Here is a 22870-nt window from a genome sequence, read left to right as displayed (position 1 = left end):
GTCAGAGAGAATGCATATGATCAGTTTTAGTAGATTCTGCCAAACCATATTGCTGAGTGATTGTGCCTATTTACACTCTACTAGCATCCAGCTGTTCCACAATGCATCCCTTTAAAACAGGGTTCAACCCAACTGAACTGCTACGTTAATTAATAAATGGAGTTTTAGTTATCAAAGGATCTTAACTGTAGGTAGGATCTAATTGCACAACTATATTGTTTACATATGAATTTAATCAAAACATTTAAATACTGGTTTATATATCACCAAAATGAAATCAGAACCTAATTTTTCTCCCTGACAACATAAATCAATTTACATCAGCTCAACCCTCTAAAGATAATAAAATCCTCTCAAATTGATCATTAGATAAGAACACAAGCACCAACCTATTATGTTTCTAGAATTGGTAAATCTCTGCATAAAGCGTGAACTGGTGAAGAGCAATTCAAACATTTTCTCAGCACTGATGTGAAAAACACGGTTGATATAAAGTCTTCCATGAAGGTCTTTCTCAGAAATATTTTCTGGGGAAAAAAACAGAAGCAAAAGGGAAAAAACCAAGGAAAGATAATTTCAAGGTTTTGTTTTGTTTTGTTTGCATATTTTTGGTACAATACAAAGTTGTTTTTAAATGTGATTACAGTGATCAGAACACTCAGGACACAGTTAAAACTCTAAATTGGTGTTATATACATATGTATGATGTATAACTATACATAAGAGTATACAGTTAATTAAACTATAATGATCAGTATTTCAGTTGTCAATACTCAAAAAATAAATATTTAACTTGAATGATATCAGATTCCCATAATATATCACTCAAAAGAATATTTCAAAGGTGACAAAGACAAGACTGAGATGCACAGAGTGGTATCTACCACAGCACTTAGCAGGTCCTATTTCGGAATGCTCATACACTCAGCAAACAAGAAGTTACAAATGGCTCTAATACCTGCTGTACTCACTCACTAACTTGCTAGCTGCTGACTCAGAGTCAAGTATCATTGTATTCATCATCTATTCTCAATACCACACATTAAAAGAAGAAATCCTTCTGAAAAGTATGCTTCAAATCTGAATAATGTCCAATGGAATATTACATTTTTCTGGTAACCTGATCATGATAATGAGGTTGAAAGCTACTGGAAGCAAATGAAGAAACAGAATCACCTCACCTCTCCTCCTATTCCTAGGAAACATTATGCAAAATAGCCCATGTTTGTATGGTGCTTACTATACATCATGCATTGTGCAAGGCAGCTTACAAGTATTCACTCATCCTCACAGCAATCCTGTGAGACAAGTGGTGTCCTCATCATTACCATTATATAGACAAACAAACTGAGGCACAGACTCGACAAAGCTCCCTGGCTAATGAGTGACAATTTGGAATTTAATTCACTCCAGCTCCAAATGACACAAACTTAACCTCTATTTTATACTTCCAGGATTTTAACTTAGAAGAATCAAAAAGAAAAGAGAAGAAAAGACAGCTAGGAATAGGAGCCTAGTAAAGTATAGGAAATAGAGGAAAGCAGTATGAAATTTTAATGATTTCAGGACTGGGGATATTTATTATTTCAAGGATTATGCCCTATCACTGCAGAATGGAAAACCATGACCAAGCTCCCCATATTTCAGAAATCAAGCTCTAAGAATTATCTGTTTAGAATATCTGTCAATATTACACCACAGTAAGCAGCCTGAGAAATAAAAGAACAGGTCTAAGAATCAGAAAAACTCTTCCAGCTCTGCCTTCATCCCAACTGTTTTTATTTTTTCCTCGTTAAATGATTTGTGTTTCTCTACTTTGATACAGGTGCACAGAACTTAGGGATATGAAGTATTGATATACCTTCTTACCACTAGACTATTTTACGGCCTTTTCCCTGGCTTGCCCCAAAGGTCTACTTGTCCTCACATTTATTAATTAATAAGCATCAACTGATATTCTGATTCCTGTTTCTCTCTGCATGGCTTTGCCTCTAATTCATCTTGTTCTGTCAGCTGTAGATCATGGATTCCAATTTTGCTATTTTTATGCACTCCTACCCCCACTTAATCTTTGCCTTACTTAGTTAGCTTCCATTCCTGGCATAAGTCACTTTGTTTGGGAAACCCTGTCACATGAAGTTCTTACCCCACCTATACAAAACTAAATTTAATTTTTATCATGTGACACAGGCCAGATGTCTCATGCTATGAGCTAGTTTGTCAGCTTCCACTCACAGCTCCACCTCCTGGGGCAGATGCTTCACAGACTATCCATGGCATGACAAAGCGGGGGGGGGGGGGGGGGGGGTGTGTGTGTGTGTGTGTGTGTGTGTGTGTGTGTGTGTGTGTGTGTGTGTGTGTGTGTGTGTGTGTGTGTGTGTGTGTGTGTGTAAATCCTGATAGCAACAGAAATATTAGATCATTGAAAACACAACCATAATTTCCTTGTACTTGTGGATGTGGGAACATTCTGTCAACTCATCTCCATTTGCAAGGGAATTTCCAGCATCTTCTGAACTCCTCCCCAAAAGTGGGCAAAGAGTAAGCTGATGAAGTCTATCAGCCACAACCCTCTAGAGCAGCAATTTTCAATGTTTTTCACCTCACGGCACACATAAACTAATTACTAGTTTTGTGGCACACCAAAAAATATATTTTTTCCTAATCTGACAAAAAAATAGGTATAATTTTTATTCATTCACACCAGACGGCTATTGTTGTGTTGGCTGTTGTCTTATTTTTTTTTTTTTTTTTAACTTGACAGCCTAAGGGAAAAGAGGTCAGTTATTGCATGTTTTAAAAATTCTTGCCCTGGCTGCTGTGGCTCAGTGGATTGAGTGCTGGCCTGCAAACTGAAGGGCTGCAGGTTTGATTTTCTGTCAGGGCACATGCCTCAGTTGCAGGCCAGGTCTCTTGTTGGGGGCATGTGAGAAGCAACCAATTGATGTTTCTCTCACACATAGATGTTTCTCTCCTACTCTTTTTCCCTCTCTTCTCCTCTCTCTGAAAATAAATAAATAAAATAATTTAAAAAAAAATTCTTGTGGCACACCAGTTGAAATCTCTGCTCTGGAGAAACAAAGTTCTGTCGCTTTTTCTGTGAATTATTATATATCAACATTTTAAGTTAGTAATATGGTTTAACAGATTAAAACACAATACTTAGCATTTTGTTCAGCAGTCAGAAGCCCAGAACCCATTTCCGGAAGTATAGAAATATCCCTAAAAAGGGCACCCATCGCTCTTGATGGATTCTAAACTCCCTGGTGTAGAATAAGAGCATTAAAAAAGGAGCAGGTCAAAGGAGATTCTACACTTTCCATATCTGGGTTCCAGTTAAACACCACATCAAAGGGATTGTGCTAGAAGTTATTTCAGGGGTCCATCCACGAGCTATTTCATGATACTCTGCTCTGCTGATTCCTCTCAAGTTTACATGGATCTAAAAGGAGTCTATATAACAAAATAGTCCAGTGCCTCCTTCCCAAAGGTTACAGGATATATGTGGTATAAAAGAAATCCTCTCATTTTCTAACTCAACCTACTCACAAGAGTAGATCAAAATACTATCATTTTAAATACAGCAAGGCTTGGTTTAAAGTAACCTGCCACCTACCTAACTGCCTTTACACACACATTTCCAAATTTCTTAGGATGGTTTGCTCCTTTTGACCTTTCCCATCATTTCCCCAGTTCATGGACTTCAAGCATTTTCATAAACTCACAAGTTTCAGAAACAAAAAAATAGGTTCCTTATAAAGCCGACTTAATACGTTTGATAAGCCTAAGATTTTGTAACTTGCTTAGGGCAAGTAATAGTACTTGATTTGTTATTGAATGATAATCTAGTAAGAAAAAAAGTCATCCCATATACCTTAAAGAAAACCTGCACAAACAGAAGGCTGAATGTTACATGGAAGGTCTTACTGCTGTAAAGCCCAACAGTATCTTTAAAGGGGCACCAGCAAGGAGCAAAATGTGCAATACAGCAACTACACCACTGTGGTTTTTTCGTTATTTCTAGATATGAACACAGCTTCTATGAGTTTTAATGTTATCCTTTATATAACTTATCATTAATGTTAATTTTATAGGAACTCAATAAGGAAACTAAATACTTTTGAAGCACTATTCTTTTAAAAGAGGGGAGTAAAACAATCCATGCTTGGCGTCACTTACCTATCTGGCCACTGGGTGCCAGAGTAGTTCTTCCTAAAGTCAGAAGTTCAGCCAGGCAGGGGATAACTAATTCATACCCGCTGTCTACCAAAGCATGAAAGGTAAGAACACTAGGAGTCTAGTCATTTATAGGACTCAATCCATTAAAAAAACTTCTCAACTATCTTTCCAGAAGAACTCAACACCTGTTTTCTTAAAGCAGTCTGTGATTTCTAGGAAACAGTGAACTTTTTATTTGTTTTTAAAAGCATGAATTTAGTTTTATTAAAGATATTTCAGTGTTCCTAAACCAAGGTCTAACCTGATTTGGATAGGGTTTTCATGGACTTGATTGATTGAATTTGGATTTGATTTTAGATTTGGACTTGATTTAGATTGGATTTAGATTTGACTAGGATTTAGTTTTTTTTATTTTTTAATATTTGTTATTGATTATGCTGTAATAGTTGTCCCAATTTCTTTCCCTTTCTTCCCCTGCACCCAGTGACACCCCTCCCTCCAGTTGCCCACCCCACTTAGTCCATGCCCATTGGTTGTGCATATAGTTCTTCTCAACATCTTCCTATCTACTCCACTCCCTCCTACTATGCTTCTTAACTCCTGTACCATCTCCCTTCTTTCCCCCTTCCCCTTCCCTGCTGACCTCCCCCCATAACTATGTTCCTCATACCTGTAATGCTTTCCCCACTCTTGTTGCCTACTTAAGTTTACCTTTGTTTTGATTCCCTAGCTTCTGTTGTTGGTTGATGTGATATAGTTTTCATTTTAATGTTCATAGTTTTGATTCTCTTTCTGCTAAATTCCCTTTAACATTTCATATAACAGTGGTTTGGATCTGATGAACTTCTTCAGTTTTATTTTGTCCTGGAAGCACTTTCTCTGCCCTTCTATTCTGAATGACAGCTTCGTTGGATAGAGTAATCGTGGTTGTAGGTTTTGCTTTTTGTTACTTTGAATATTTCTTGCCAGTCCCTTCTTGCCTGCAGAGTTTCTTTTGAGAAATCAGCTGATAGTCTTATTGGGACCTCTTTGTATGTAACTCTCTTCTCCTCTCTTGCTGCTTTTAAGATTTTCTCTTTATCCTTAACTTTTGACATTTTGATTATGATGTGTCTTGGTGTGGTTCTCCCTGGGTCCAGTTTTTTTGGAACTCTCTGTGCTTCCTGGACCTGTAAGTGTATCTCCTTCTCCAAGTTAGGAAAGTTCTGCTTTGTTATTTTTTCACATAATTTTTCAATTTCTAGTTCTCCTTCTTCACCTTCTGGCAACCCTATGATTTACTTAGAGCTGTTCAATAAGTTTCTGAGCCTCTCTTCATTTTCCTCACTTTTCATTTCCTCTTTCTGCACTGGTTGACTGTTTGTTCCTTCCCTATGCTCCAATTTGTTGATTTGATCTCTGGTTTTCTTCCCCTCGCCACTAGTATTGTATGTGTTTTTGTTCATTTCAGCAGGACTAGCCTTCATTCCTTCCCCATCTTAAGATCTGTTGTCAGGTCTGTAAGCATTTTTGTAATCAAAGCTCTAAACTAAGCCTCAGAAAAGTTATCTATCTGCTGCTCTGTTAGATTAGATATTTGCTGTCTAGTCAGCTGTGTCACCAGGATCTCTGTCATGATCTGTGCCATCCTGACAGTTTTGTGTTTACCTTTGCTTCCTGGGCGGGGCTGTCACACCTCCTATGCTATAGGGGGGCAGAGCCCCATGGACTCGTCATAACCAGGTGACCCTTCTCACCATGCTGTGGCATTTTCTGCGGGGGTGGGGATCCAAGATGGATTCCTGCCATTTACTCTCTGCTGAGAGACTGGGAGCCTCCTCCTTCATCCCCAACCCCTCCAGGCCTCACAGTCCAAGCTAATGGAGGTTTGCCTTCCCTGGCTTTGGAATCGAAAGCTGACGGGTCTTGTCTGCAGCTGGGGATGCTCCCCAGGTGCTTCTCGCTTCCCCTTAAATACAGGTGTCTGTGCTTACTGCTGTCCTGCCGCCACTGCCACTGCTGCTGCTGCTGCCTGCACAACTTGACCTCTCCTCCCCCGCTTCGCCCCTCCTACCCATCTGGACGAGCACCACTTCTTTATAACTTCATATGTTGGACTTCCATTTATTTCCAGGAACTTCTGGTTATTTCTGGTTTTATAGTAGTTGTAGTCCTTCTTAGTTGTGAAGGGAGACGGAGAGTGTCAGTCTAGGCCTCCATCTTGGTCGGAAGTCTCCTGTCTAGTTTGTATTTTCACGGATGTGGTTTTCATGCTAGTAAAGACTTCAGGGGTTCTCAAACCACGTCTAACATGAACAGCAACTAGACTAGCACATACATCAGGTCCTACTGATCCAAATCACTGTGATGTCCCCAGTACTATTCTGAGCTGGTAGGAAAGCAGGAATAGAAAAAATCCATTGTTCTAGTTCCTGAAATTTGAAAATAGTCACTACCTTGAATCCTTCCTAATGTCTCTCTAATCCACTGGCCTACAGTTTTAAAAAGTCCTTAAAATGCCCACTTAGTAAGTATGACAAGCTCCAGGTTACTGGCACTAACTTAGAGAAAGGAGAGAGAACATGATTTACTAGAATTTGTTTAAGCAAGTGCTTTACATTTTTATTCTCTACTTTTGCATCTCTTTCTCTCACTTTTTGGTGGTTAAAAGAAAGTATAATTAGGGATTTCTGGTGAGATGGAGGATAGACAGACACGCTGCATCTCCCTCCACAACTAAGAAGAAATACAACTACCTCAAAACTAGAGACAACCAGAAGTTCCAGAAAATCGAGCTGCATGGAAGTCCAACAAAGATATAAAGAAGAAAGACTCATCCAGACAAGTAGGAGGGGCGGAGCCTGGGCGGAGAAGCCATGGTGTGGTGGTGGAGGCAGCAGCGGCAGTGGCGGCAGCAGCAGGCAGGCCAGCCAGTGGAAAGTGCAGTCACGTTTTCAAAAGTAGAGAGAGACACCTGGGAAGCACTCCCAGAACCAGGCCAGACCTCACATCTCATGGTCCCAGTGCCGGGGAAAATAAAGCCTCATTGCTTCTGACTATGCAAACCATTGGGGGTTGGGGGTGAAGGAAGAAACTGCCAGTCTCTCAGCAGAATCTGCTTGTTTAAAGGGCCCCCACAGTCCTAGAATGTCCACAGACCCACCCACTGTGGGAACAATGGCCAGGGCAACAGTTAGAGAGACGCCAGTTCCATACAGAAGTGGGAGAACTGCTTCGAAAAGGGGCAAGTGCTGAGCAACTGGCATTGTTCCCTCTGAAACTCCTCCCCGACACACAGAGCTACAACATGGTGAAACGGCTCGCCCGTACTGACAAATACCTAAGGCTGCGCCCCTTACAATGTAACATGTGCAACAGCTCTACCTAAGATACAGAGGCAAACAAACACAGGAGCCTGTCAAGTTGAGGAGACCGAGAAATATGGCTCAAAAGGGGAAATGGATCAAGATTCTGGTGGGAGAACTAAGCGACAAGGAGGTAGCCAGCCTAACAGATGAGGAGACAGCCAACCTAACAGATGTAGAGTTCAAAACACTGGTGATAAAGATACTCACAGACTTGACAGATATGCCTGAGTACAGCAAACAAATAAGGGAAGAAGTGAAGGTTATGCTAAATGAAACAAAGGAAAATCCAAAACCAACTGTGAAGTGATGAAAACAAGGGTTCAAATCAATTATTTGGAACATAAGGGAAAAAAAAGTCAACCAGCATAGAATGAGGAAATAAGAATTGAAAAAAATGAGGAGAGGCTTAGGAACTTCTGGGACAACTTTAAACATACCAACACCCAAATCATAGGGGCGCCAAAAGGAGAAGAGGAAGAGCAAGAAATTGAAAGCTTATGTGAAGAAATAATGAAGGAAAAGTTCCCAAGTTTGGTGAAGGAAATAGACATACAAGTCCAGCGAACACAGAGTCCCAAACAAGCTAGACCCAAGGAGGACCACACCAAGACACATCATAATTAAAATGCCAAAGATTCAAGATAAAGAGAGAATCTTAAAAGCAGCAAGAGAAAAGAAGAGTTACCTACAAAGGGGTGCCTATAAGACTCTCAGCTGATTTCTCAAAAGAAACTTTGCAGGCAAGAAGGGACTGGCAAGAGGTATTCAATGTTATAAAAAGCAAGGACCTACAACCAAGATTACTCTATCCAGCAAAGCTATCATTTAGAATGAAAAGAATCAAAGGATAGATGAAGTGCTTCCCAGACAAGGTAAAGCTAAAGGAGCTCATCATCACCAAGCCATTATTATTTAAAATGTCAAAGGGACTTAAGAAAAAGAAGATCAAAATGATGAACATTAAAATGACAACAAACTCACAACTATCAACAACTGAATATAAAAAATAAAAACAAAATCCAACTAAGCAAACCAGAATTGGAACAGAATCATAGGTATGGGGATCATTTGGAGAGTTATGAGCTGGGAGGGGGAAGGGGGAGAAATAGGGAAATGGTGCAGGTATTAAGAAGCATAATTGCTTGGTACAAAACAGACAGGGGAAAGTCAAGAATAATATAGGAGGAGCTTGAGCGTGAGATATGGCTAAACATCACCGGGACTTGATCTTTTGCCGCAAACAGGCTGGTGTTGCCATCAGAAGACTGTGTGAAAAATGTGAGGGCAAGTGTGTGATCTGTGACTCCTATGTGAATCCCTGCACCCTGGTGCACATATGTGGTAAGTGTAACCACGGGTCCTATCAGGGATGCTGTGTGATCTGTGGAAACCCTGAAGTCTCTGATGTCCATTACTGTAATGATTGCACCATCCAGGAGAAGAACAGAGATGGTTGCTCAAAGATTGTCAATTTGGGGAGCTCTAAGAAAGACCTCCTCTATGAACACAAAAAGTATGGCTTCAGGAGGAGGTGGTTGGTAGGTGACCTCTTCCTCCCCTCATCCAGCTGCTGCATCTGTCAGAGGAGACGCCTACTACTGCCAACAGAAAGGAAGTGGAGCACAGAACATTGACTGAATTGCCTCTCAGTACACTGGCACCTCCATGCCCTTTCCTCTCACCCCAAAACAGTGGTAAGAATGGAAAAGGATTCTTCACAGAGTATTCTGGCCGACTGTATCAGAGAAGAAATAATAGATTAGCTCATGTTTTTTCTTGAATTTAGGAAACAAGACTCTGTTTTCCACACCAATAAGTTCTCTCTACACCAAGAGCTTCTAAAACACAAATAGTATCATTTCAGTGTCCCGTTGGAGGAGTTGACTATGAAGCTACCTGTGTTCTTACAGCAGCTCTGATGGTCTTTGATGAAACAGCAGTAGTATGGTAGGGAGCTCTAAAATGAATGGGTATTTCATCTTGATAACACTTACCAGGTGGTGCTGGTTCATGTTATTATTGCTGGTTCATGTTATTATTGTTCTAAGAAATTGGACACCCCTTCTGTTGCTATTGTATTAATAAAGTAGGTGTTTATTTTCTGGCAAAAAAAATTAATAATAATAATAATAATATAGGAAAGGGTGAAGCCAAAGAACTTATATGCACGACCCATGGACATGAACTAAGGGGGGTGAAATTGCTGGAGGAAAGAGGGGTACTGAGCAGAGGGAAGCAAACACAAAGAAAATTGGGACAACTGTAACAACATAATCACTAAAATATACTTAAAAAAGGAAGTATAATTATAATGTAAAAAATTTTATTAGGATTTGCTTTTCCATTGCTGCTCTATCTCCATTGACTTAAGGCTTGGAATTTTAAAAGTAAATGTGATGAAGATTTTCAAAATCAAGGCTTCTGGGAAGTGGAGATGAGCTATATTAAGCAGCCTCTTCCCCCTATATTCTATTAACTTTCATCCTGTTTTGGTTCTTTATAGTGTGAGACTGCATCTAATACAACTAAATTCCAATCTGTACACACCTAATACAAAGATTAACATTAAAAGACATATTTGAAATTTTATTAAAATTTATAAGAAATTCTTTACCTTCATCAACAGAATCTGAAGTGCTGCTTTTGTCCAGAGAAAGATACTCGTTTTTATTCAAGTCCAGTGATTTTGATGGCACTCTACTTAACCTCCTTTCTGAGGTTAGAAAAGGGCTCTTTTTGATCTGTTTCTCACTTTGGGATTCCTCTTTCCCTGATTCCTAAAAGGCAAACAATCCAGTTTAAAAAAAAAAAAAAAAGATTATAGGCTTAGATTTTACGGTGACATCTTTAATAATAAAGACACTGAAATACTGCTCTTTGAAAAGTGTTTGTTATGTTTGTATCACATTTTCAATTCAATCCATAAAAAACTGGTAAATAATATATATCATTCTAAAGTCAACTTATTAAACAGAAATTAATGATAAACTTATAAAGAACATGATATAAAAAGAACCCACAGAGAATTAACATCATGTGAATCACTTTAAGCAGAAGGGAGAGGAGCAGAGAGCAAAATAATGGAACATTTGGTTCTTTGGGTTGGGCAAAGGAGAGGAATAAAAAACCCAGTTAGTTTCCCCAGACAATACCTGCCCCATCATCTCAAAGAAGAAAACTCACCCATCTCTCAAGACTAGTAACAAAAGGGAAAAGTGAAAGAAAATAGAGATAAAAGTCACACAAGAGTACAGTGGGGGAGAGAGGATTAAAAGGGAAAATTAATTTCACTTCAAACTCATAACACAGTTGTCCTTGATTCTAATGGACAAAGTGATTTGGGCATTAAATATTCACTATATGAAGCTATCTGTACTTTCTGGGAATGGTTTAATAAAAATATGTCATTTCTGTAAAAAATTTTAATATTAGCCATTAATGTATGAATACTATTGCTGTTAGTATTCAAGTAGAATAGTACTATAATTAGGCTTAATAGAACAATGTAAAAAATATAAACTATACAGCAAAGTACTTTCTTGCATTGTCTGTGTGTGAGCAGGTGAAGGAGCCAAAAGCACATAGTCCTTATATTTCCTGCCCATGAGAGACATGAGACCTGGGAAGCAGCACTGCACAGCAGAAGCACCAGGGAAGACACAGGTTTCCAATGGGCACTCAGAAAGCAAAATAACAGCTGGGACTCAGGATACAATTGATTAAAGGATTAGACTAACCCAGTCAAGAGGATTGATCCTTCCAGCTTAGGTCATTGCTAAAATCAAGACTCATTTATTTGGGAGTTCCACACTACAAAGCAACATACTTATTTAGTTGACCCAGTATGTCTTTAACAGATGCTAAGTAGAGTAAGTTTCCACACATATTTCTTCTGTTGTTCTAATAGGATATAGTTTCTATTATAAAAAATATAGATAGATACTTAGAGGAAAAGTAACAGTCACTATCCTTAAGTGGTTAACATCGGGACAATTTTTATTTCTTTGTATACTTTTCTGTATTTCCTGAATTTCTACAGAGTATTAATTTTATAACTTAAGAAAAATCTATTTTTCTCTTGGAAAAATGTTATTCCTGACATTTTGTTACTTCTAATTTTGTTGGAAGTAAAAATGAAATAAAGTGACATACTCGCTGAAATCTGAGAATTTCACCATACTGCTCTTGAATGCAAATGATAAAAAAGGACCAAACTTATATATTGTATTCCATAACCTGCAAACTTCTATACTATATATCAATGAATGTATAATCAATCTTAAAACATTAAACTATTCCTCTATATTCCATTCCCTTTCCTTAGAGAAAAAAAAAAAATGACTTCCTATAGGGACAAACTAGAAGCAAGAACCACTGGGTTAACTATTCCAAGAGGAGGTACAGGAACCACTGTTAAGGAGGCTGTAGGAAAGACTCAAATAAAGATTAGTAGTTCTGAGAACCCAGTCCTCAAAGTCAGACTTTTGTAGAAGGATGAAGAGACTACAAGAGATTCCCCTGTCCTACTGCCTCCAAAAAGTTGAGTAGTGTGGTTTTCTCAGTGAACACACACAAAGAAAAGAACATCTAGAATCACCTCCCTGGTACCAGTAGTAAGTTCCTCGCAGTCTCTAGATAGATCAGTTTTGCAAGAAACCCACAACACCAAAGCAGACAAAGAGAGATGCGTGATAGATGCCTGAAACATGTTAATAACTTGGTGGCCTTTCATATAAATACAGTCTGTTTCAATGTTTTCCAAATGTTTAATCATAGATGCTCAGTGTTCCATGGGAGAAGGTAGAAAAGGTCCATGGCTGAGCACACACAGATTCACCGTCAATTATAACACCTTATAGTTACTGAATACTTAATGTGTGTTAGAGACTGTTCAAAGCACTTCCACATATATTAATTCATGCAATCTTTATAAATACTCCTATAGGATATTATCGTCCTCATCTTCTAGATGTTGAGAAAACAAAAGCATAGAAAGGTTAAGTAAGTTAACTTATTTAAAATCATAAATAAAATCATTTATAAAAATATAAAATCTGCTCAAAACCAAGAGTTCAGGTTTAGTCTCAACCTTGCATCCCCAATTATAACAGAGGCTCTATAGTAGATGCAACCTTAGCACTCAGAATGTGGTCTCTAAACACCGTTCTTCACTAAGAACTATGGCTCACTAGGACAGAAAGAAAAGAAAATGTGCCTGGGACATGTTCTTGTATCAGAAAGAAAGGAAGCCATCAGAAATTACTGATTACTTCAAAAAGACAAAGAAGCCAATCTGAAGGGACTCAGAAGGGACAAACTGAGTATTTAAAAAAAAAAAAAAAAAAGACTCCAAGTGATAAACACCATTGAAATTTTTTAAGAAATCAATGGGCTTCTAATAATACTTGAAAAAAAATAAAGGAACTAATTAACTAACTATGAAACCCAGTAATTAGCTGGGTGTGCCCGCTTTAGTAGTCAGCTTAAGAAGCATCTATTGTTACTCAAGCATGCTGCTCAGGGTTCTCATCTCCCCTTTCAAAACAGATCCTACCACACGCACTATCTACTATGGGAAAAATTCTGCTATGAATTTCTCCATCTTAATTAACTTCTGCTACTTAGAGACTTGAAACTCTTCTCCCAAAATAAAGGAGCAGCCTGTCCTAAGTTTTAAATATTCTGTATACTGTATTTTTATTTGATTTTATATTCTGATTAACACAGGCAGCATCAGTTATATTTTAAAAGGAATATCACACACTAACCACTTTTGCTAGATTTCCATCCATTGGCTCTGCTTCTGAAACCCGATTAACTGATTCACAGGTAAAACTGATAGACTTGGATAATTTTTCATCTCTCTCCCCACAGTCATCCAAGCTGCTTCTTTCTGGACTTCTGTAAGAAACATGCCATTATGGAAATAAAAACAAGGTCACTGTCACACAAATAAGTGATTTATTCTCTTCCCGGAGGTCCTTTCTATGGTTTTTTGTGACAAATAAGCCTGTACTTATAACACAGCTATTTTCTTAAATCACATGCAAATTGGCTTTATTTCTAAAATTAAGATAATGCTAATATGCCATTTTATAAATTTCAGAAACCATTATAAAATTAACCAAGTACAAGGGGCCAGAACTAATAAAATGAACATTGCTTGTTTAAATTTCAGTTATGGACACCACAAAACTCGGAAGGGTGCAGGGCAGATGTTTGAGTTGGACGCCAGTCAGCACCAGAAGGCAGTTTAAGACCTCCTTCTGACTGAGTGCGAGCTGAGATGGCAAATCCTCCCCAGAGGGGAAGCCCCTGATGTCTGAGCACAGAGCCTAGCAATCAGCCAAGCCCCACTCCTTGCTCTTCTTATTCCCAAGAACAAGGTTTAAGGAACAGCTTTCAAATGGTCATGAGAACAAGAGTACAATAAATGTCCTGGGACCTGCTTTTCCTCTCTCAGGGAGCAAAGAGAAAGGAAAATCGATTAAATATAAAAGGAGCACAACTGATCTAATTTCCAGTGCTTGGCCTTATTGAGAAATTGTTATTCCCATGTAATCACTGCCACATATAGACTTAATGCTCTTCTAAAATAAAGTAGCAGCCTGACCTCTTAAGCCATATTATCCTGAGGAAGGAACAGAAATGCCAGAGGGCCTTTCAATGCTATTCTCTTCCATCCAAATAATACCTGTGTCTGCTACCAAGTCACTTTTGGCCAATGCTGAATGGCAGGACTCTGAGGGATCCAAAGGAAAATAAACAATGGCCCACCACCTGAGTGTCTGAACTTGATGATTTTAAGGATGGAGTTGAGCTGTGGAGAAATAAAGAAAAAAGGAGGAGGGAGAGTGAAGCAGAAATTGAAAATGAAGAGCAGGAAGATGGAAAAATGAGGAAATAAAGGTTTGAGACAGATATACTTCTTTCAGAGACTGGAAGAATGGGAAAAGGAGTAGAAAGGGGAATGAGGATCCTGCCACATCTTTTCTTGGAAAGCACTCAATCACCAAGAAAACAGTAGCTTTTCTGGTGACGTCAAGCTGCTTTATACACTATATCAGGGTTCACTTATCGCGGCCTCACTGTTATCGCAGGATTTTTAAAAATATTACATTTAATTATTTATCATGGATTTTTCGCTATATCACGGGATTTTGTGGTACTGTATACGTATGTTGTTAAAGTTACATAGGTTTAAAAGTGTAGAATAAATGTAAGGTTCCTACTTCGCGGGGGGGTCTAGAACATAATACCCGCGATAAGTGAGGGAATACTGTACCTTCCAGTGTAGTGTATAAAGCAGCTGGTTAAAAAATATCTATTCTTTCTTGCTTGCTTCAAAGGCTAGAAACTTTCTGAGTTAGCAGGGACCTTGGAGATCATCTAGTTTAACTGCCTCATTTCAGAGATGAGTAAATTGAGGGACAGAAAGGCTAAGTGATTTGCTTGAAGTTGCTCAGCTACTTGGTGGCAGAGTCCAGGCTAGAATCCAGATCTTCTTTACCACCATCCAAGGCTCTTTGCATTTTATCAGCTGCTTTTCTACCCAACTCCAGTACCTGAAAGAAGCTAATAAACTTGACAAAAAGAGCAGTACAATGGAAATTTTTAACTTTACAGAAAACTAATAAACTATGTATGTATAAGTATGTAAAAAAGACAAATATTGATGGTTAACTGAAACACTATACATAGGATCAGCATAACTAGAAGACTAGACAGTGTAAAAATTCAGTAGATACATCAAGACTTTTGAAAGATTTCAATGTTAAGATTTGCTATAGAATTTTTAGTAACAGTTTTATTAAGTTACAATTCACATACCATAAAATTCGCTCCATTTAAAGTACACAATAGTGGTTTACAGAGTTGTGCAACCATCACTACTATTTAAGTTTAGAACATTTCATCACCCCAAAAAGAAACCCTGTACCCATTAGCAGTCACTCTCCTTCTCCCTTTCTTCTAGCCCCCAGCGACTACTAATCTACTTTCTGTCTCTGTGAATTTACTGATTTACTGATTCTGGACTCCATTTTATATAAATGGAATCATACAATACATGGTCATTTGTGACTGGCTTCTTTCACTTATCATAATGTTTGCTTTAGAATTTTAATGTATTATCTTCAGTTGTTTTTACTGCTATGTCTTCAATTACTGTTATACAAAATACACTTTTACTTGTACAGGTTAATAAAAATGTCCACCCCTCCAAATGAATTCCCATCAGTCAAAAATAATATCTCTCTACTCTGAATTTCTTTATCACGTTATCTATTGCTCCTTTGGCCCTTCACCTTCAACCTTGTATCATAATTATTTGCATTCCCTATAGTACTATAAGCTCCTTCCATTAATGCACTCAGTATTTGTTGAGTGCCAACTACATCTCAAGCACTAAGCTAGGGCATCCTTGAGGAAAAGTTACAGTATCTTTGTATCCCTCAAAATATCTAACAGCTAATTTACTTTATTGTTACCTATAAGCAGAGATTTCACTAAGTACTTCTCCAAATCCTTAATAAAAAAAGTTTATTAAAACCACGCTTTAAGCAAATCCTACGTGACACAGTTTCAAAGACATATTTCCTTATGTGTCTTGTATTTGCTTACCGATTTAGTAAACTATTCACTGTCTACACCTTTCAGTCCATTCCACCAGAGAGAATGGAGGCAAATTTCACCCGAGTTAATTAATAGAAACTTTGAATTAGTAAAGGTTAAAATAATTCTGTTTTGATTAATGATTAAGAAATCCTGGCATTTCAAAACACTGCTATACCTTGGCTGCACATTCTCCTCAATCGACAGGGACAAGCTTTCCATCTCTTCAGCATTTAAGCCTAGCTCAGTGCCATAGTTCTGTTGGAGCAGCTGCCAGAATTCCTGTCTGGTCAAGCGCTAAAATGACACAAAAATGTAAGACAGTATACTACACTGATTCAAACATGAATTTTGAAGTATTGAATAAAAATGACCTGTTTATGCACCTACCAGATGTATAACTTTGGTAATTATTTGACCTTAATAGACATCAATTTTCTGTAGCTATAAAAATATGGGTTAACAAAATTTATCACTTATCTGGCAGAGTTCATACTGGGAATAAAGTACATAATATAATAGCTACTGTAAATGGAAGGAAAGATGTTTAAAATTTTCTTTTTATCAAATAATCTACTCATGGTTTCCAGCAATTACTAATCTGCAATCCAACCAGTGTACTACGTCCACCAGATCACTATTCAGAGTTCTAGTCATCAAACAGAACCCATCCTCTGAATCCATAATATATCTGAATATTTTAACCATTTTAAAAACCTTACACAGAAGTAAACTTTAAATTATATTTTCCTAAAATATAAAATGCAAGAGGTTGGAATTCAGAGTATTTTTTAATTTATTTTTAGAAGATTTTATTTATTTATTTTTAGAGAGAGGGGAAGGAAGGGAGAAAGTGGGAGAAAAACATCAATTGGTTGCTTCCCAGATGCCAACAACCAGGGACTTGGCCCGCAACCCACGCATGTGCCCTGATGGGGTATAGAACTGGTGACCTCTTGGCTTGCAGGACAATGCCCAACACACTGAGCCACACCAGCCAGGGCTTGATTTGTTTTTAATAGAGCCCACCTTGTTCTGTCTTTGTAAGTATCAGAGCAGTGTTAGCATAATTTAATATGAAAAACTCATTTTAGGGGAGAAACAAGATGGCGGAGGAGTAAGTGGAAGCTACACTAACTTCCTCCTAGAACTAGTCTGGATTTACAATGTAATTTTGGAGAAATCATCTGGAATAACGAACCGAACACCAGCTGGAGAGAAGTCTTATAACCACGGAGAGACAGAAAAGGCCGCTACATCACAACGTGACTGGTAGGGAGTGCGGAGACGTGGAAGGGCTGGCTGGGCTCCCACGGGTGGCAGCTGAAGGGGCTGAGAAACAGCTCAGCAGCCGGGGATTCCCCCTGAGAAGGGCAGGGTCTAAACCCCCAGCTGGGCTTCCCAGCCTACAGCGACAGAGTGGAAAGTAAAATAGTATCAGCTGTGAAAAGCGAAAAGCCACAGGCTTTCTTGCTAGCCGGAGAGAAACAGCAGGAGAAAAAGAGCTCTTAAGTGGATCACATACGAAAATATTTTGGCCACCACTTACCCTGGGCTCAAGCAGAGGGAAGGCAGAGAGGACTGGAGACACTTGGGGAGAATTTGGCACGGTGGCTTTGAGGGGAGAACTGGAGGAGCAGCTGACTGGGTCCCAGTGCTGACTCATCCCCAGTACTGCGGGTAGACCATTCCCCTCCAAGTGGCGTCAGCCTGAGGGGAAGCAAAAGCCCTGCCTACAGGAATTAAGCTGCCACACCCACAGTCCTTAAGCCTGACAGCTAATCACAGATTGAATAGATTAACAATCAAAGAAGACAGACAACAGCAGTAGATCCCTGGAAGTCTCCAACAGGCTGCCTAGGGCCAGACTGGTACATGATCTGACGCCACCAGAGGCAGATCCAGGAAGTGCAGATCATTCCAAGAAGCACCAACAAACAATAGGAGTCAAAAAAATGGGGAGACAGAGAAACAACCTCCCATCAAAAGGAAAGGTAGAATCCCCAGAAAGAGTGCTAAATGAAATAGAGGGGAGCGAACTATCAGATATGGAATTCAAAACATGGATTATGGAGAAGCTGAATGAGCTCAGCGGAAACTTCAAAGAACTCCAGAAAAACTACAAGGAACTCACAGAAAATTACGTGAGCATGAAAAAGGACATAGAAGCTATCAATAAGAGCCAGGAGGAAATGAAAAATACGATCTCTGAATTGAAGAACACAGTAGAAGGAATTAAAAGCAGGCTAGAGGAAGCAGAAGATCGGATCAGCGAGCTGGAGGACAACCTACACAAAAACTCCCAGACAATGCAACAAAATGAAAAAAGACTGAACAAGACTGAAGAGGTTCTAAGACAGCTGCAGGACAACATGAAACGTAATAATATCCGTATCATAGGAATTCCAGAAGGAGAAGAAGAAGAGCAAGGGATAGAAAACCTCTTTGAAAAACTAATGACAGAAAACTTTCCTAACATGACGAGAGAAAGAGTCACGCAAGTCCAGGAAGCACAGAGGGTCCCAATGAAGATGAACCCCAACAGGCCCACTTCAAGACACATCATAATTAAAATGCCAACATTCAAAGACAAAGAGAGAATCCTAAAAGCAGCAAGAGAGAAACAACTAATAACATACAAGGGAGCTCCAATAAGGCTATCATCAGATTTCTCAGCAGAAACACTACAAGCCAGAAGGGAATGGCAAAAAATATTCCAAGCAATGAAAAACAAAGGCCTACAACCAAGAATACTCTACCCAGCAAGGCTTTCATTCAAAATGGAAGGTGAAATAAGGAGTTTCCAAGACAAAAGAAGGCTAAAAGAATACATCTCCACCAAACCAGCATTGCAAGAGATGCTAAAGGGTCTGCTTTAAGAAGATGAAGAAACAGAGAGACAGAGAGGAACACGAGTACAAAGGGGGAAAATGACAATGAATAAGTACTGAAAGAAAGAAGGAACTTCTACCATTTGCAACAACATGATTGGAACTAGAGAGAATTATGCTTAGCGAAATAAGCCAGGCAACAAAAGAAAATTACCTTATGCTGTCACCTGTTACAGGAAACTAATGAACAACACAAACAAATGAGCAAAATTGAACCAGAGGTATGTAAACAAGGAATAAACTAACAGTAACAAAGGGGGAGATGGGAGGGAGAGAAGGGGTAAGAAGGGGAAGGGTCTAGTCAAAGAACATGTATGAATGACCCATGGACATGGACAACTGGGTGGGGACTGACTGTGGGGGGGGGCAGGGTGCAGGGAAGCAAGAGGGGGAAAAAAAGTAAGACAACTGTAGTGGAAAAACAAACAAACAGAAAATTTTTTAGTGGGGGGGGGAATAAAAATATAAAGAATAGAAATGCAAGTTCAGTGAATATTAGAAGGACAAGGATTTTCCTTCCGATAAGACAGTCCTACAGATTTAGAGACTTGTATGTGGGTTATGTTACATAAATTAACATGTGTTTTCTGTTTTCAAAGGGCATAAGCCTACAATCTCATTACCTGAGTGATTATCTGTATGCATAGGCCTCACTTAATCCTGTCTGCATTGCTGCCTCCTGAGACTCAATGGTTTGGCTGAACTAAGTGGCTGGGTTGGTGAAGAACGGGGTGGTCTGTGGGCTTCACTTTAAAACTGGTTTCTCTTTTCTATCCTAATGGCTTGGACAGAAAAAGCCCAGAGGCCTGAGATGGGGGAAACCCAAAATATTTCCCTCAGTCCAAAATAAGTATAATGGGCAAAAGGGTTTTGGACAGGTGAGATGTACCTGGCACACCTTCCTCCAAAGAAGCCCTTCTTTTCCCTAATGTGGGACATTGAAAAATTAATACCTGTCTTTTGTCATCTAGTGGTTACGGATTAAATGATGTCCTTTAACCCTGTTGCCCCCAGAATACAACAAGGATGCCAGCCTGTCAAACCAAGCATGCCGTTGTCCAGAGACAGCCAACCAACCTGGAGTCTGCACGATCCTTCCCCTTGTGGGAAGGCCACCCTCCCCTCCACATCCCCACTCTTATTAGGGATTTCTTGACCCACGGGTAGGTAGGACGACGACCATGTCCAGCTTGAAGCAGCTAGAGGAGCTCGAGACCTTCATCCATTGTCCTTTATAAGATTGTAAAGGGTCTTAAGTCTGAGAGGGAGGAATTGTTATTTTTTATTGTTAAAATATTTAACTAATTAATTAATTAATTTTAAAAAAAGAAGAAGAAGAATATATGAAAGGGTGAGGCGGGAGAGCTTGTATGTACGACCCATGGGCATGGACTTGGAGAGGGGATTGTTGGGGAAGGGGGGTGCTGGGCGGAGGGGAGCAAAGGGGAAAAAAAAATTGGAACTATTGTAACAATATAATCAATAAAATATACTTAAAAAAAAAAAAAAAAGCCATGATTGACATTCTCAAAAGGAAAAAAAAAAAGAAAAACTCATTTTACATAGCAAAACAAAAATAGTGTGATAACCAATGGTCTCATTTCTAGAAACATTACAGATGGTTAATTACAGGATTAAGCAAGGTAGAGCAAGGCAGCATAACACTTGAAGCAACTGTTGGCAAGATTCTTTATCTCTCTCATTTATCCAATAGATATTTACTTATAACCTACCAAATGTATTTCAGTGCATTAGATGCTAAGGAGGATAAAATGCTCTCAAACAATTTACAATATGGTTGAAAACACACAGAAGACTTTATGTAAATTAAATGACAATTAAATTATGTACTTAAGTTCCAATGGAATCAACACTATAATAATGCTACTGTGGGTTAGGGCAATTAGAGAAGACTTCACATTGGAGAAAGGTCTTCTTCAGCTGAGCTGCAAGAACATGAATGGAGGAAATGGAGAAATCAGAAAATTTTGGATAAAGAAAAACAACTTACAAATATGGAATAAATACATAAAGAACCTAAGTAATACCTGCTTTGAAGTCAGTTAATAGTTTATCAGCCTAACTGGAATAAAAATTCTAAGTTGGGAAATAATAAGAAGAAATATACAGATTTAATGCAGCCAAAACATACAGATGCCTTGAACTCCTCTCTGATATTCCGTATGACAAATACCAGTTCCTTTTTTCTTTCTCCTTGTTTCTTCTGTAGATATGGCATCTTTGTTTGTTACATTACACTTGATGACCTTCACTATATTTCATGAAACTTCAAAAAACGTAAGAACAAATTTTCTCCACTTTAGACCACGAGTTCCCAATTTGCCATACCCAGACTACAAGGATTCCACAAGAGCAGTTGATGAAAATTCAGATAATATTATCAATATTTCAAAAGTCAAAATTATCCAAAGAGTTACCTACAATAAAGTTATTAGGCTGATGGGGGGGCCTCAAATGTTGGAAAATTTTAGTTTCAGGTAACAGCTAATAAGCTTAATAACCAATATAGTATAAAGCTATTGTTTCAGGAACTGGAGGTATGACCCACCTTGATTCCTGGAAACCATAAGCAGTTCTACCTTCCTGCCTCAGGAGGACTGCAAGCAATCAAGATGGTATCTGGGCCATTGTACTCCAGGGTGAGAGGACCACTGCCCAGGGCACAAGAACCACCGCCCAGGTCACAGATGAAAGAATGCTGAAGCTTTTATCTGATTAACCTTTTCCCTGAATTTCATACCCCTTAATCTACACTTTTCTTCTTATAAAAAGGGCCCATTTATAATGGAATTTAAGACAGTCTGTTAGGGTACAAACCCACTGTCTTCTCAGATTGCCGACCATCTGAATAAAGCGCGCATAAAGATTCAATCCCTGTCTCTGCTTATTGGGTCTGGTAGGTGACAGGCAGCACAAACGCTGGCTTTCCAGTTTCATCAGGAAATTAATAGCAGGATAATTTCAATATTTTTAAATGTATTAGTTCTTTAATGTATACATAAAACATTAATGGAAAAGAAAACAGAACTCACAACTCACCAGCTTATAGATTTTCTACTTTGTTAAAATGACATTTTTTTTTCAAAGGTGACCCAAAGTCACAAAAATGTGGTTATTTAATATTCAAACATTCAAACACATATCCACAGTGTTATTCATTTTTCTTTCAATAATCAACAGCAGAATCAGAGTTAAGTAACCTTAAAAAAAAAAAAACACCTAAATTTTAAACAAAGGCTGACCACCTACCTGCAAACAATGGAGAGTCTCCTCGTTTTGCAAGTGTACTTTAACAAAATAAAGATGAACCAAGCAGTAATCAGATAAGGCTCAAAAGTCAGAAGATCAATTTCTGGCCCGGAAAGCCTTTATCCCACAGCAGAGTTCCAAATATTTAATGACAACTATGTAAAATCACTGCTTCAATCTTCTAGTTTTGTTATAAGAAGGTTCGCCTTATAAAAGACAAGTTGTATTGTAGTTTAAACCACATTATTTGTCACTTCCTGGTTTGTCGTATCAGCATTCTTTCCAAGGTGGCAGGTCAGAATGCAGAATTGGAAGTTATACCTCACCCTACAGGTTCCTAAGCCACACCTACTAGAAGAGATAGGCAAACAGGGTTTCATTAAAGGGACAGTTCCCAATTTCTTCTGATTAGAAACAATAAAATGCAAATGGAACTACCTTGTTTATGTTCAATTATGTGAAATGCTTGTTGCAACATTATTTTAATCTTTCTAAATATTAAATATAGTAAAGGTTAAACTTTCTTCTCCATAATAATACTTTATTCAATTCTGGCAACATCATTATTAT

The 22870-nt window shown here is 38.6% G+C and overlaps 1 protein-coding gene and 1 pseudogene across 1 annotated transcript in view; one reads left to right on the top strand and one right to left on the bottom strand.

Annotated features, from left to right (window-relative positions):
- GRAMD1C (GRAM domain containing 1C) overlaps positions 1–22870 on the bottom strand; it is a 107108-nt gene that overhangs the window by 22264 nt on the left and 61974 nt on the right. The window contains exons 6-9 of the mRNA XM_090276789.1: positions 16318–16436; positions 13295–13427; positions 10141–10303; positions 390–527 (exon numbers count right to left, since the gene is read on the bottom strand). Coding sequence (XP_090132915.1) covers positions 390–527; positions 10141–10303; positions 13295–13427; positions 16318–16436 — 553 coding nt within the window. The remainder of the gene's footprint in view (positions 1–389; positions 528–10140; positions 10304–13294; positions 13428–16317; positions 16437–22870) is intronic.
- LOC150021563 (PHD finger-like domain-containing protein 5A pseudogene) lies at positions 8729–9160 on the top strand (annotated as a pseudogene).

This window comes from Furipterus horrens, unplaced genomic scaffold, assembly GCF_987537825.1.
Source record: "Furipterus horrens unplaced genomic scaffold, mFurHor1.1.pri manual_scaffold_1, whole genome shotgun sequence".
NCBI lineage: Eukaryota > Metazoa > Chordata > Mammalia > Chiroptera > Furipteridae > Furipterus > Furipterus horrens.
This window is presented reverse-complemented; position numbering and strand designations above follow the sequence as displayed.